General features: G+C 39.3%; 1 protein-coding gene across 1 annotated transcript in view; it reads left to right on the forward strand.

Annotated features, from left to right (window-relative positions):
• The first annotated feature begins 3,934 nt into the window (after nucleotides 1–3,934).
• CLVS1 (clavesin 1) overlaps nucleotides 3,935–16,327 on the forward strand; it is a 101,982-nt gene continuing 89,589 nt past the window's right edge. The window contains exon 1 of the mRNA XM_075706039.1: nucleotides 3,935–4,323. Coding sequence (XP_075562154.1) covers nucleotides 3,935–4,323 — 389 coding nt within the window. The remainder of the gene's footprint in view (nucleotides 4,324–16,327) is intronic.

Below are 16,327 nucleotides of genomic sequence, written 5' to 3' on the forward strand. Positions count from 1 at the left end.
GCGGAAATGGTATGGGACATCACAAATTTTGGTGGAAATTTCTCTTCTTTTTTTCTGTATTAATATGTTGTGTTTCAAACCTCTGTTAATTATTTTTCCTTGTTTAAAGCTGGGGTTTGTTCCTTTGGAGGGATGATTTCTTGTAAGTGGCTGTGAAAAGACATTTGGAGAGCAAATAGTCCTTTGGGAACAAAGAGTCACAACACAGAAAAACTGTTGTTGAGACTATAACAAAGAGCCTAGTGTGCCAACATGCAGCAACAATATTCAAGATAGGGAAAAAAAGGCCAGCATCTTCATTTGGGAGAAACAAAAAGCAGAACAAAGATGTAAACATCTGAAAAATTGGCAGATGGATCAGAGCTGTACACAACATCAGAAGAGAATGAGAAACTGCCATGTGTGGGAGTGGGTGAAAATGGAGAAGGTGCTTCTGTTATACCTTTGGGAATCAGAATAAATCAGTAACATTTGAGAAACCACAATGACAATTAAACTGGGTAGCTATGGAGCATTAAATTTATTGTCAAGGTAAGCAGCGGGAGAACCAAATCATCCACTGATATAAATCAGACTCGTGAAGTCAATGGTGCTAGAGTGGATTACTACTAACCCCACAATTTGTGTTATGATTCAGATAGTGGCAACATTGTTTATACGTATTTTGGATTACTTTGCAATATATAATATTATGCCAATAAAGTATTTGTGCGAAGTCTATTCTGGCTGATAATCAGGATAATCTATAGAGGCTCTCCTGTAAGCTGTAACCCATGGCTATAGCTCAACTCACTATGAGAAAACTCTGAAAGGCATTTAAAAATGTATCTTTTGTTAGACTGAGTATTTGTAAGTTGCTTTCTGGCAACAATGTCTGACAGGAGAAGACTGCATCTCCCTCACCTTAGGATCATCTTGGGCATTAAATTATTCATTTAAATAAAGTAAAAACAGTAGGAAACTTTAATGGTAAGAAGTAACATAATTTTCAACACTAAATGCTTGGGGATCCTATAAGGAAATCTGAAGGGCCAGACTTTCTCTCCTTGGTCTAACCCCATTTTCTTCTGGAGTAGACTACAGTTGACCTTTAAATAATTTCTCTTATTTCCAAAGAAGAATCTTGGTGGAGATGGAGTCAGAAAAGGAGCAGAGGAAGCAATTGCTCTACTCCCATAAACTCTTGGAAAATGGATGAACCCACTGGGGGGTCACAGTTAACTGCCACAAGTCCTTGGACCTGTTAGAGCAGGTCCAGAGGAGGGCCACAAAAATAATCAGAGGGCTGGAACACCTCTCCTGTGAAGAAAGGCTGAGAGAGTTGGTGTTGTTCAGCCTGGAGAAGAGAAGGCTCTGGGGAGACCTTGTTGCAGCATTGCAGTACTTAAAAGGGGCTTATAGGAAAGAGGGAGAGAGATTTTTACTAGGACCTGATGTAATAGGTCAAGGGCTAATGGTTTTAAACTGAAAGAAGGTAGGTTTAGATTGGATATAGAGAAGAAATTCTTTATGGTGAGGGTGGTGAGACACTGAAACAGATTGTCTAGAGAAGTAGTGGATGCCCCATCCCTGGAAGTGTTGAAGGCCGGGTTGGATGGGGCTTTGAGCAACCTGACCCAGTGAAAGATGTTCCTGTCCACGGCAAGGGGGTTGGACTACATGATCTTTAAAGGTCCCTTCCAACCCAAACCATTCTGTGATTCTATGATTCTGTAATTCTAAGTCACAGGAGCTCCAAAGGTGTTCAAATTCATACTAAGCCCTGAGCCAGATCTGGCACAGACCCCAGATAAGCTCCTTGCTTCCACACCTCTGCTGATCACCCTCGAGCACAACCAGCCTCCTTAGGGTACGACTTGCTGTTAAAAATAGGAAAATAACCAATCCTTACACTACACTCCCCCAGTGACAGTGTCACACTTAAACATACTAAGCTCCCCTAACTAGCTGATGGAGGCAATTGTAACTAAGAACATGATTTATGCAAGAAAAAGCTAATGCCACCATTAATTTGAGAACTTAAGGACAAAATATTGGCCCAATTTTCCCATGGCCTATATCAGTGGAATTCGGTTGATACCATCAGAGTTTTCCTAATTTGGTCTAATAAAGGCAAGAGGAAAGCAAGTAACTGTTACTTTAGTTTATGTGTGCCATAGTGAACAGTGAATACAGAAGGAGACTGCTGAACAAATTCTCCTTTGTATCACCCACAGGCAGGTCTAATGCACATTGCTGTTGAATGAAAAGCTTATCTCCCACCACAAATGTCCTTTAAGCAAATATGCAGAAACTTGCTGTATTCAAATTTAGGGATCTCATCCCGGGGCTGCAGCTGTGGCATCTAAAAATGTAGTTTTTTGCAATGACATGCAAGCTCACAAAAGAGGGAACTTGGGCATCCCTTGTGCTGATTGACTTCCAGGTCCTGCAATGTAACTTTGAGCAGCCCCTGGATGAAGAAATGCTCTGGCTGCTGCTGTCCCCTTTGTTTGATATAAGAATGCTGAACCCAGGGGAGTAGCTGAGTGAAATGGTTGTTTTGCTATAAATAATTCATAACTTTCCAAACAGCTTTCTTCAAATACAATAAAGTATGTCTTTCACTGAGGGTTTCCCTTTTAATTGTTAACCAATTTTTCTTTTTCAGAAATTAGAAAGAGAGAGATATCAGTTAAGCAGTGGGGTTTTTTGTTTGCTTGTCTGTTTTTGTGATGGCTGAAAAATTGGATGGATCTTGATCTTTCTTCACACACATTTCACATTGGAACTAACCTTGATCTTATTTCACACAAGTGTAACTACACAGACTTCGATGACAGCCTCTTGCTAATTATGTCACTGAAATGTAAGAGATTCACTGTACCGTTTTGCTCATACATAACAGCTTAAGCAGCTTTTCTTCTAACACTTGTAAAAACAAATTCTAGGTAAAGTACAGGAATGAAAATGAAATTTGGAACTAAGTATTCAGGAAAGCTACAAGACACTAAAAAAAAATAATTTGGAATAAAATGCATCTCTTCAACTAAAATACGAACCCTGTCACAATAGATTCATCAAACACTTTATTCATGGGAAGTTTCCCATGAAGATGTATTAAGTCTCAATGGGAAATATTTTCAGTGAGGTTTTACCAAGCAGAAAATATCCCTGATGTTGGTCAAGCTTTGGTGGTTTTTTTTTTTTAATCAATTTTACAATCAGCTCAGGAGCTAATTCAAGGAAAGCTACAAGCTGATAGTACGGATGATAAAACCAAATCAACCAGTTATTATACTTATTATGATAAGTGTAAATCTGCATACTTAGGAAGCTGAAATGTAGCTCCTGTTAGCGGTGGAAAAAATTAATATTATTTTTGCTTTTGTGATCCTGGGATGACAAGTTATGGGATGCTGGAATTCCCACACTTCTATAAGACAACTTGGCAAAGTGTATTCTAATAGTAAGTTGATACAGCTTATTATTAATTGCCAATTAATCAGATTGCCTTTCTGAAAGCTAGAATATATACATTCAAGATGTCAGTGTCTGCCTTATCTTAAACACACCCATTCTGAAAATATTTGACTGGTATTCTCTTACATATGAAGCACACAAAGCAATTTTATTGCTATATAAAGTTCAGAAATGTATTCTTGTAAGCTTTATATGCATATTTAATCTGTCTTTTATATATTTGATTTTTCTTTTAGTAAGTGATGGAATAAACTACACTTTTCTTTGGATGGATTATACTACATGCGAACTGCCTGTTACTCTTTCTGCAAGAATAAGAAAAACCCTTCAGTTTCATTTGTTAAATATCAGCCTGATAGCAGAAAGCTTCTGAATGGCTCACGCTCACAGCAGACCATCAATTGAATGGGCTCAGCACTTCTCCTACTAAAGTATCTGAAGTTAAGGATTTGGAAAAGAGGTTTTTGCAGAGATGACCCATTTACAAGCTGGACTTAGTCCAGAGACTATAGAGAAAGCTCGCCTGGAACTGAATGAAAACCCAGACATTTTGCATCAGGATATCCAGCAAGTCAGGGACATGATCATCACGAGGCCTGACATTGGGTTTTTACGTACAGATGATGCCTTCATCTTGAGATTTCTCCGAGCCAGAAAGTTTCACCAAACTGAGGCCTTCAGACTGTTGGCTCAGTACTTCCAGTACCGCCAGTTAAACCTGGATATGTTCAAAAACTTCAAGGCTGATGATCCAGGAATCAAACGGGCTCTGACAGATGGGTTCCCAGGAGTACTGGAAAATCGCGACCACTGTGGCAGGAAGATTCTTCTGCTTTTTGCAGCCAACTGGGATCAGAGTAGGTAAATGTAGATAGTGTCCTTATCTTTTTACATGCACTCACAGTCAACTTGTAACAGAATATTTGTGACCATACTTGAAGCAGCAAGGCCATTTTCAGTAAAATATTTTGTAACTATGAGTCAATTTCACTAAAACTTTCATCTGATCTCATCACCTCTCATTCTTCAGACATAACACCATTGAGAGATAAAGGTATATCTGTGTGTCAGATAAGTAGCTCATGGTTTTTTTCCATAAATATTTCCAGTTTTTAGATAGTGTCTGTCTGCTATAAATACATTAATGCCCATTATATAATTGCTTCAGTAATATCATAGACTAGCCAAATATGTTCACAGAAAGCAAATGTCTCAAAACATATGGGGGTTCTCATAGCTTTTCTGGTGCAGAAGGAACTGACCATATTTATTCTGTCTCCAGACTTCTTAACAGATCTTTTTTTTTTGTTTGTTTTAACCATTTCACTTATTACAGACTGTGTTATGAGATTTCCACAAACTGCATTGTAATTTCTGCACACTCTGGTTACTGCATGCTTGTTAGTCTGATAAATGGGAGATTAATGCAAAACGTATTTTCTGTTCAGGTAATTTCTTTACAGAATAGTATGAACAAAGATATCTCCCAGCCATATTATAAAATGATGTCCATAAATGTTAATGTGATTGGTCAGCTTTCACTACCTATTTGAAGTGATACAGAGAAAAGGGGTTAGTCCAGGAATATCATGTACACATTGTCCTCTTCATCAGAGGACATTTTCCCTGCCTTCACAATGAGATGGAGAAATGTAGTCAGCTGTAGGATTGCCATGTGTTCTGCTGATTTTTGACAAAAATCAGACCAAAAAACAAAATTCAGGTTTAGGTTTTGAGTATCGTAAATTCTGATGAGTTCCAGGTAGGTTTTTGTCTTGGTATGGTCTAAAGTTGTCCATGAAAGTGTCTCATCCTTAGGAGTCAATAGATTGGAGCTTTGAATTTATGTTATAGAAATTATTAGAGAATAATACACTTATGTCTGCAATTTTTCATGTTAGTGGTTTTCTGGGAAAACCTTTCATCTCCATTTGAAGACAGAATTCAGATGTGTTCCTAATTTTCCTTTGCATATACAGATCTGATAAATAAATGTATAGAAAAAGTTATAGAAATGTAACTTTGCATATACAAAAGTATTTGGTGAAATCCAGAACTGAAGACAGTGCTAAAAGTCCTATTGACTACAAAAGGGGTCAGCAGTTTATCTTTTGTCTTTCTGAACTGTAAGCTTGCCTTTCTTCCAACCACAAACGCCTTCCCTTGGCAATTGACCTGAGATGAAGGATGAACAAACAGGTATCTTGAATTAATAGAAATTATCAGCTTTAGAGGACAGAAGCACTGTGGCTCTGCTGGTTGCACTAAGGGATTTAGGTATTATGTAGAGTCAGCTTTGGGTTTCTGATCCCTCAGCAAAATGAATCCTTGTGATTAACCCTGTACATCAGGTCCTGCTCTGGGAAAGCTGAGAGTGCTGCTGGCTAAGGCTCCTGCACTGAGATTTTGACAGAACATTGATTCTTTGTCAGGTTTTTGGCTCAAATTTTCTGCAAGTCCTTTAATATGCATCCATGCATATGTGTATATGTGTGTGTGTGCAAAACACAAAGTGATCCTGCATGCAAGATACCTTTTTTCTGAAAACGTAATTTTAACCTTCAAAGAAGAAAGGCTGAGACTAACAGGATAGAATATACTTTCCTAAGATTCCTCAGTGAAATTAAAAATTTTACCTCTCTTCAGCCACTGAAGCACAACTCCTCTATGGATTCAAATGAAAAGAAGTGTCACTTCCATGGGCTTTTGTAGTACTGCAAGTGCTGCAAGGATTTGGGACAGGATTTAGGCTGTAAGTAAATAGAGGGATGACATCCTCCTTCTTTACTGTCCAAATCAACAATAGCAAACGCTGTTAAGGAACAGGAAATGATGAATGCAATGTCCTGTTAAGCAGAGGGGAAGCAGGTTATTGACCAGAAGAAGTATGTATTCATATATATGTCACAAAAAAAACCCCAAACAAACAGGCATTGTGTATATCTTACAAATGTATACCTTGGGCAACCTTTCTATAGGCATGTCTTCAGTGATGGCAAGATGCTTACAAGCTTACCTTTCAGCTGAATGTTAATGCAATCAATTCATATGTTGTTGTGATGCTGATATGCAAGAGTAAGAGCTCAGCCTTCAGCATGCCTTTACTAACTTTAATCTCATTTGCAACTGGCTGTGTCTTCTCTTCCTTTATCATGAAGTCATAATGATAAGGGGTCATTTATAAAGAAATCATAGCTTATAAAAGATCATTTAAAGCCAGCATGTCTATAATCCATAAACTGGTATTTTAGTCCAGATATTCTTACCATTTATACTCCTGGCAGTATGGTGGCTGTATGGATCACATGTCAAGGAGGGAGAAGCAGCCTCATAACTTTCTGATATCACAAATATATTGATTTTTAAAGGGAAATATGATTATTTGTGTAATGTGACTGCTTGGACAAATCAGATCTCAGATATTCTGAAAGGATTCCCTGTATTGAAGATAAAACTTCTATACGATCTTTTAGAAACATTTGCAATTCTAGCTTCAAGAATGTAATTGATAGATCTAACATCTCTAGAAAACTAGGTTTTCATTTCCACTCTCAATGTTTCGAGCTTCAGCTTCCAGTTGCTGGATTGTGTTAGTTTAAAGGGACCACAAAAATATGACAGCTTCCCAAGTTTGTACTTTTTTGTCCTGACCATGTCATCTTTTAGCCTACTTTTGAATTCACTGAGGATGCAGCACTGTAGGGTAAGTTACTGTCAGGCAACAAGAAGACAGTACATTAGCTACTTTACAGCAGTGGTTCTTGTGTTCACTTTTAACCATGGTGAATATAAAACAGCTGGCCCTCTTTTCCTTGAGGGCAAAACAACCTTGTGTTGTCCACAAGGTAAAGAACATGTGAGCAGCCAGCACAGCAAAGATAATGTTCTGCAAGGTATTGCACTAGTTTAATGTGTTGCAATATATTTATGCTACCAAAGCTTAAATAGATTGAACTTCTTTATCCTTAGAATTAGGAAGATTTTCCAGGTTGCTAATACTCTTCATCAGTATTTTCTGGACCTTTCTTATCATTTTAGTGTTGTTGCTAATGTGCAGACAGCTGAACTGAATATAAACTTTCACTAATAAACCATCATGTGGTAACACCCTGTCTTCTGCTCAGTAGTTCCCTCCTTTTAGATACAAGATTGTCACTGTTTTCTTAGCTACTCTATCACATTTTGAGCTCATGTTCAGCTCAAATCTGCTTCCAAGTCACTGTTTCCTAAAATACAAACACCACTGGTAAATGTGTCATACATTCTCATCCATAATGTGGGCACAGTCTAGCATGTGATTCACGCTTTTCTGCAGAGCTAAACCTGTCCTCCTCATCAATTATCATTGCATCGGTTTTGTGACATCTGCAAAGTTCACTGGCAAGAATTTTATTTTTGCTTCCACATCGTTGAAAAAGATGGTGATTATTGTTTTGACCAAAACCGCCTTGGTGACTAGGAAAAAACCACAAGGAATGATAATTCTTATCTCCAAATCACTATCTGAGATCTACCATGGTGCCAGATTTTCATTCATTTAGCATGGGCTGCACTGTTTGATTTTGCTCTGGTTTTTAGACAGGTTTCTTAGCGGTGATGTCATCACTTTCTTTCTAGGTATGTCCTGCATGGTATATTTTGGATCTGTTAGTTAATGTCAATCACATATGATACAGAACAGAAAACTTCAGAGGTATTGAATAAGTGAAAATGAGCAGATGGATAGAAAAGAAAGAGATCAGATTAGTTCCACACCGAGGGAGAGGAAAAATGTTGAGCTACATTACTGTACGCTAGAGAATCAATGCAGGGGAAAGCCATCATTCACTTAGATCAGAGCTCAGTCCTCAGAGGTGCAGAATAATCTGACTACAAGGTGTGAACTCACCCAAAATCCACAAAGGCTTCACAGATACCACTGCTTACAAAGCACCTTATTTTTACATGGAAATCATGGAGTGATAAAGACAAGTAAGGATGTCAAACCCATCTTGTCAGGAACTTTTCTGATGGAATAGCTTGCATCATAAAAAAATCTCAGTTTGTAAAACAAATACATGCGTGCATACAAACGTACAGTTTTGATGAGACCTGAACCAGGATTTCCCATAAAAACAAATGTGCCATGTGCTGGATTACAAATACTCTTTCTCACACTTTTTCGTTTTATCAGTCTCACCAAACCTACACCCTCACTGCTCTAATGCACCTCTAGTGAATCTGAAGCTTTTAAAGAAGTCAGGTAAGAGTGCCTTTTCGGCTGTTGGATTGAGGAAAGACTTCAGTAACTACTGCAGCTGTTCCTAGGTCTGCTACTGCCTTCTAATATATCCTGCTTGCACAATGGGGAGATGGGGGGTTTGGGTGAACAAGTAAGTCAGCAGAAGGCGTTCATTAATCTTTGAAGTAAAGATATTTCCTTCAAGGTTGTTCAGCCAGAGTAAAATTTATTTCTGTGTAGAGAGCCAGCACGAGGTCTATCTCCAATCATGATCCTCTGCGAATAGGGTCTTGGGGTAGGGGGGCAGAAGGTTGCCCATTGTCTTTTGCAGCAAAATGGTAATTAATTTCTATCTTCATGTCTGGACTGTTGCATCTTAGAAGCTGTCACAGAGCTCCAAAAATTCTGTGAGTCAGTCAGATGGAAAAAACTGCTGCTTTGTTTACAACATACATTCCCAAGTCAGCTGCTAGCCATAAATTCTCTTTTATTAACCAAGGAGCCTTAAATGTCAGATACTTACCATTCTGTAGGAAAGTGTATTGAGATAGACTAAAGGGCAAGGAAATACTCTGACATAAAGGTAAATCGACAGCTATAAATATTTTAAAGGATCGCAACAGAAAAAATGATGTCCTTGTTGAGAATGCTCGTTGTGGTGTATTTACAAGGATATTATCATCAGCAGATCCTGTTGGTATAAATGAATATGTCTCAAATGCTGATTATTCCAATATATTTCAAGGATAATCTCAGATGCTTAATAGAATATGAAGGAGTAAACATCTGTTGAGACTGATTTATAGTCACAGGCAAACTGTGGCAATAACTCAGCCTCATAGCTGTTTATTATGAGAGATTATGGCTGAAATAGAGCCAGCCTTAACACCAGAATGATTTTTACACAACAAGTCTTTGGGTTTGGTTAAGAGATAGTGCTTCTGTGTTGGAAGAGCTTACAATAATGCAGACTGAGGTTGTGGTTCAAGCATTGCCCTGACTGTAGACCACAGCCTAGAAGCACACTGTATTAAAAAATAATTCATGTTACATTATTACATTACTGAGGTAGTCTGAAATGGTAGCAGAATTCAGGGTAGTAGAGGAAGGAAGTGTAGCATAAGCAGAATACTCATTTCGGGGAGTAACAGATGTGCAAATTAAATGTTGGACAAAGAAGATAAAAAGGAGCTCTGTCTTGAAATGTTTTAATTTGCTTGGAGGCAGCAACTTAATCACTTAGTACCATTTATTATAGAAGTTTGGGAAGACTGTTGTAGTCCATATGAATGACAGAAGGATGACATACAAAAATGACAGTCCCGGATAGGGCTGAGAAGGGAATCAAAGAAGAGAGAGAAAATGTCTGAAAAAGAGAAAGAAAAACAACAGCTGGGAAAGTTAGGAAGCATATGTTAAAGAACAAGGCAAGCCTGACTGAAAGGGAAAAAAAAGTCGATGGAGGGAGGGTAGGGCAATCAAACACCTATTGAGAGGGAAGAGAAGGTGACTGGATGGTGTTGGGCTGAGGGCTGACTGAAGAGCTGTGAAGGACAGTGCCAGTAGGTGAGACAGACAATTGCTGGAGCTGGCCTTGCGGGATAACAAAGGGAAACAGGGGGCAGATTGGAAAGTGGCTCTGTGCCACCTCCCTCCTGTGGAGAAAAGAAACCAAATCCAATCCCCAAGCTTGTTAAACTGGAGAGAAGGACAGTTGATTAGGGGGAATACACACACGCAAACACACATACACAACAAACACCTACACACACACATGCACGCACACCCCCTTCCTTCCCAGTCTGTCGCAAAAATTTTGTTGCGAGGATTTATGTCTGCGTCACAGAAAAGAGAAACTGCATACAGTTGTGGTAGCACTTGTCCCTAGAAAATGACCCATACATCTCCATGGGCTGTACACATCTTCCTCACAGCTGGGTTCTGCAAAAAAACATTGTAACAGAGCTACATCAACAGAATAGTACGAAGACAAACAATGTGACATCCCACTTGGTTCTTTGTCCCTTTGACCCTCGGGAACAGCTGGTAACCATGAATGAATGGTCTAATAAATAGGAGTTTTTTTGAGGTGAGACTTTGTAGGAAGAGATCAGAATATTTTTTGTCAGAGCTTTTCCTAAATCAGGTTTTCTAAATATCTGGTATTCTGATCAGTTTCTAACTCACCAACCTAATTAAAAGGAGTTAAGGCAAATTCATGCATTGCAGCAGGAATAGACTGCCAAGGGTCAGGGGAGGAAAAAACGTAATTCTCTAACTGCTGATTTAATAGGCTACATGTAGCAGAAGCATCACAAAAGAGTGGTGATATTGAGCTGGAATCCTTAAATACATTTTAAATTTTTAAATTCTAATAATTACTTGATATATTATTTCCCCTGGCCATGATTTATTTTAAACTCTTTCCTCTGAATTCTAAGCCTCTGTATCAATTGCATTTTACATAAAAAGAGTCACTTTTTTCATCACACCCTGGTAGGTTCTGAGCATCCTCCACTTCCAGCACCCTCAAAGCAGCATGAGGGGTGGTTGGGAACTGCTGCTGTTAGCAGGCTGCGTGTTCCCATAACAGTTACAGTGGACAGTATGAATTCAGTCAAGATGTGCATGGTGTTGGAGGTACTGAGCTCCATGAAACAACTGAACAGCATGTTGGGGTAAATTCTACCCTGCTGCCATGGTCACCCTGCTTCAGAGTGCTTGCCTATCTTGGTGAGGCTGGAGGACAAGGGGGACATCAGCTCCCGTGGTTGCATTGTCATCAATGCCCTGACCATGTATTTCTGGGATGGTCTTGATAATACGAGGAAGAAAATGGTAGAAGAACCCCTCTGCCACAGGGACCTAAAAATTTAGCACACCAGACAGAGATGGAGGCCAGGGGAAAGGATGGAGGAGTAAAGATATTCCAATAAACTAGTATAAAAATTGAGCTGTTAAAGCTCTTCCGTACAAAATATTTTTTCTTCTTTTGACATGGGTAAACCAATAAAACAGGTGGACCATCATAATTAATATGCCATGACTGGAGAATTGATTCCTAAAGAGAAGAAAGTGGAATCACTCCTTGAGAAAGAGGAAAGTTTTGTCTTAAATTCTGATTGCACTGCCACAGTTCTTATTTTTAATTAAGTGCAGCAACCACAGGGGCAATAAAAAGCAACTATCCCTTGCTCCCAGACCATGATAATCTCAGCTCTGGAAACTTCCTGGAGGATCCATCTGTAGCAGAGGACAGAGGGCAAAGCCAGCCAGTTAGCCTCCTGCTTCAACTATTTCCGATGTAACTGCTTATTTTCTGCCCATGCTGAGCCAACTTGCATCAGTAAAGATTAATTTTTAAGGGAAAGGTGATATGCAAATCTCTTTATCGGTGCTTTTTCTTTATAGAAAGATGGTATCACTTTTCCACTTTTCTGTTGCAGACACACAGTGGGTGGCACATGTCTGTGCATGCATTAACACATGCGGTGCCAGTTATCTTTCATATACGCAGTATAAATATAAATATGATGCTATATGATCAATAACAATCTATTTGAAAAACACATATGGATTATTTATATAATATCCCATAATACATCTTTAGAGGGCCAAAATTCAGGATTTGGTTGAAAATGTAAGATTCTAAGCTATTGACTACCATATTTTTAAAGTTAACAAATCAATATACATGAGAAGAAATATTTGGTTTTCAGAGGCAAATTAGTATGTTTTCTATTTTAACCTTGCCAGCCTGCTGTGTATCAAACCCCTTGTTAGGGACCTGCTGCTGGCCACTGTCACGACAAGGATTTGGGGCCAGAGGAACCATTGGTCTGATCCAGTAGAACCGCTTTCATGTGTGCTTTACAAGACATGTACTCTCCCATGCTTTACAAGACATGCAGCTGATGTTCTGAATTAATAAAGCAGGAAGCTCAAGACCTCTTTTTACCTTTTTAGACCAATATGGTTTTCTTCACTGAGTTCCAGTTACAGCCATCCCCATGCCTTCCTTGTTCTTTCCCATAGAGTGTCCTGTGCTCCCTTCCACAAAGCCATAACTGCAGCTCCTCTGGTTTTATACCATGTCAGTAGAGGAACTGAATTCTGTACGTTCAGATATGAATGAATAATAAGGTGAAAAAAAGTGCTAGCAAACACAAGGCCACAGCTACGGTGTGATCAGGAACATGTGCTCCCCTTGTCAGTGCTAAACCTTTCACTCTTGATTCTATCTACCTGAAAGGAGGTTGTAGTGAGGTGGGTGTTGGTCTCTTCTCCCAAGTAGCTAGCGATAGGACAAGAGGAAATGGGCTTAAGCTGCGCCAGGGGAGGTTTCGACTGGAAATTAGGAAAAATTTCTTTACGGAAAGGGTGGTCAGGCATTGGAACAGGCTGCCCAGAGAGGTGGTGGAGTCCCCATCCCTGGAGGCGTTTAAAAAACGGGTAGATGTGGCACTTCGGGATATGGTTTAGTCTGGTCTACCCTTGATTAGTCTAGAGTGGGCTTGGTAGTGTAGGTTAATGGTTGGACTGGATGATCTTAAAGGTCTTTTCCAACCTAGATGATTCTATGATTCTATGATTCTATGATTCTATCTCTTTCCTTCCTTCTGGCTTCCTTCCACAGCAAATCTGAGAGATGCCAGTTATGTATATTAAATATGCACAGATCAAGCTATGGAGTATATGTGGTGCCTATACCCCTTTGGAGTGCTAGGGTATGTGTTAGCACACAGAATTTCTTTTGTATCGGTATTTCTGACCAGGAAAATCCACACCAGAGTGTGATAACCTTATCTAAGGCATCTCCATCCTCTCCTATTATCTTGGACCTGTGATCCTCTAAGCTGTTCTCACTTTGAGAGATTTTTGAATAAGAATGCATTGCCTTGTTTTCCCAGGGATAATCCTACCCTTCTGTTGTGTAAGTACAAAAGGAGAAATGTGATTTATATTGAAAGAGAAAGAGACTGCTGAAAAATCCTGCTTCCAAATGCACTGCAATATTCATTTGAAAACTGAGATAAAAAAGGAGGAGGAATAAACTCTGACCTAGGGAGAGACAGTAGGAAATCTTTCAATTTCTTAGGTTCTCATTTACATGTAAGCCACTTTGAGCTGGCTACTGCAATTTAAATTCAGTTTCACTCTGATAAAACCTTCAATTCTGTTTGAATAAAAGAGCTTTGCAAGTCTGGGAAAAATGGCAATTTGTGTATGCTATAGCTGCCACAGAATGCCTTTACTTTTTCCAGTATCTTATTATTATTCTCTGCTAAAATGTATACACAGGTACATGCACATTTGCTTTCTTTCAGAGAACAATTTATATGATTAATTTAAACGTAATTCAGGATCATTTGGGGGTTTACTTCAAAAAGAGGCATATTGGATGTGGACTCCATGTTAAAAGCCAAGGACCCTTGTTAGACACCAGGCATACCTGCCATTACTTGTTTAGTCCTGGCTGAAAAGTTTATCTTTACTTGGATTTTCTCACCTCTTCGTTTGTTAAATAAGGTATTCGTGGTTAAGTGATGGAGAAAATACTGACCGGGCACAAAAGGATTTGGGGGTAAAGGATGGACTATGAATGGAATGATACAGTAAGGTGATACCATTGAGGAAGCAATGTCTCTGAGCTCTGTTACAGGAATGTTGTCTGCAGAACACCAGCAGTCATTCAGCTTTACTCACCTCAACTGACCTGTAACCTAACTGCTAGCACATCTCGTGCTAGCAGTTAGACAAATCTGAGTGAAGAAAAGAACAGTAAAACAAGAAGTCCAGAAATATGACAATGTAATAAAAGTTGAGGACAATAAGAGATGGGATATGAATCTTTCTATATAGAGAAGTTTACCTTGATAAAAGGTGGTATTGAAAAGTTCCCCATTTCCTTGGGGATGAGAATACAGAATAGAAGCAAATTAAGTCATTTTAAGAGGAATTAGATTTCCGAAAATTAGAAAACATTTTGCAATTATTAAGTTGGTTCAGGACCTGAAGAGGTAACTGAGCCACTCAGTGGACTCCTCATCACTGGACTTTTTACTGAAGTCAGAGACAAACTAGGAGTATTTATGAGGAGGCAGTGCAGGAGAAGTAAGAGATATTGCCAGTTAATCCTATCCCTTATTTCTAGGGTTAATTTTGCTTTGTCAAAAGCCTATGAGGAGGATAAACTCAGAAAGTGCTTTAAGATATATTGCAATTTAAGAACATAAACATATCAGTAAGCTCTGGTGTCTAAAAGTCCAGCAGACTATGTTGTATATAAGAAATGCTGTATAAAAGCAATTTTCTCATCAGGGATTCTGATTACATGCTGGGTGTTTTATGCCTCAATTATATTTGAAAATGGATAGTTCTGATATTTTATGGTGTTCCAGTGTCATTGTTTCCTACAATGGAGCTGTGTCTCCCACTCACTGGATGCTAAGGGGAATAATGGTCACAAAACTCGTTGTCTCCAAGGTCTATTGCAGCCTCCTTGCTGGACGAGAACCTGTTTGAAACCACTAAATAATGCCGGTATCCTAACTTTGTGAAAAGGTTGCTATGCCTATCTGTGATGTGGAAAATTGCAGAATGTCTAGGTAGGTAGCCCATGTGGAAACAGTCCTCCAACGTGGTCTTTCTGACATGACCCAAATAAAAGTTCTAAGAATTAAGGAAAATACTGGTGAGCAAATGCTCTGTCAGGAGGAGTATGCATATGCAGTGAGTGAGAATGGAACTTTCTTGTGTCTGTCTTTCTTTCAGAGGTATTGAGTTTTCTCATGGGAGGGAGTTTCTGAAGTACTGAATGTGGCTATTTGTGAAACATCTCAGTGCAGATGTAGTGTTGGCTACATGTTCATGGAGGGAATGCTCCAGCCAATGCAGGAGCCACATGGCTTGTCCTGCTGGCTGCCATTGAGGACAATAGCACAAGGAGGGCCTTCAAAGCTCTTGCTGGCCCTGCTGATCAGCAGCCGCATCCCTATATCCAAGGAAATTTAATTAGTGTAAAGCCACCTTCATCTTAACCCTGAAATACACTGGGGTATGGTTCTGGCACAGCTGAGAATCTAGTCTCCAGGATGTTAAATGGTGTTCTTGAATACTACTGGACCTACCAAGCCAAAAATACTGTCTTAGTAGAGTGGGTTTGAATTAATAGAGTCAGGCAGTGAATCAGTGACACAAGGAAGGAATAACTCAATGTTTCCTACTTGTCACGCCACTGCCTTGAAGACAAGGTCATCTTTAATCCTGCTTCCCAAAAGATACAGAAGGAAACCTGAACTGGCCCCCACCTGACCCACAGAGAGACTTCAGTCCTGGTCCAGCTCTTAAACCAGGGTGGGCAGCACAAACCCCTTGGCCTACTTTTTTCTCACACATCTCCCAAAGGCATGGTGGAAAATAAATCTCTTGGCTGCCACCTACACCTGGCCTAGGCTATGGGTCACTATAAATGTCTATAAATACATCTTCAATAAAAAAAAATGGTTATTTTGTTATCTTGAATTACCCAGAAAGATAAGTGTTACTATACTAATAGCATGTTAAGAAAACAACCATTTGCCAGGTTGGTGGTGAGGAGCAATTAAGCAGGGCATGCAAGCCGTAGACAAGACTAATTTCTGC

Source organism: Pelecanus crispus, chromosome 2, assembly GCF_030463565.1.
Source record: "Pelecanus crispus isolate bPelCri1 chromosome 2, bPelCri1.pri, whole genome shotgun sequence".
Classification (NCBI taxonomy): Eukaryota; Metazoa; Chordata; class Aves; order Pelecaniformes; family Pelecanidae; genus Pelecanus; species Pelecanus crispus.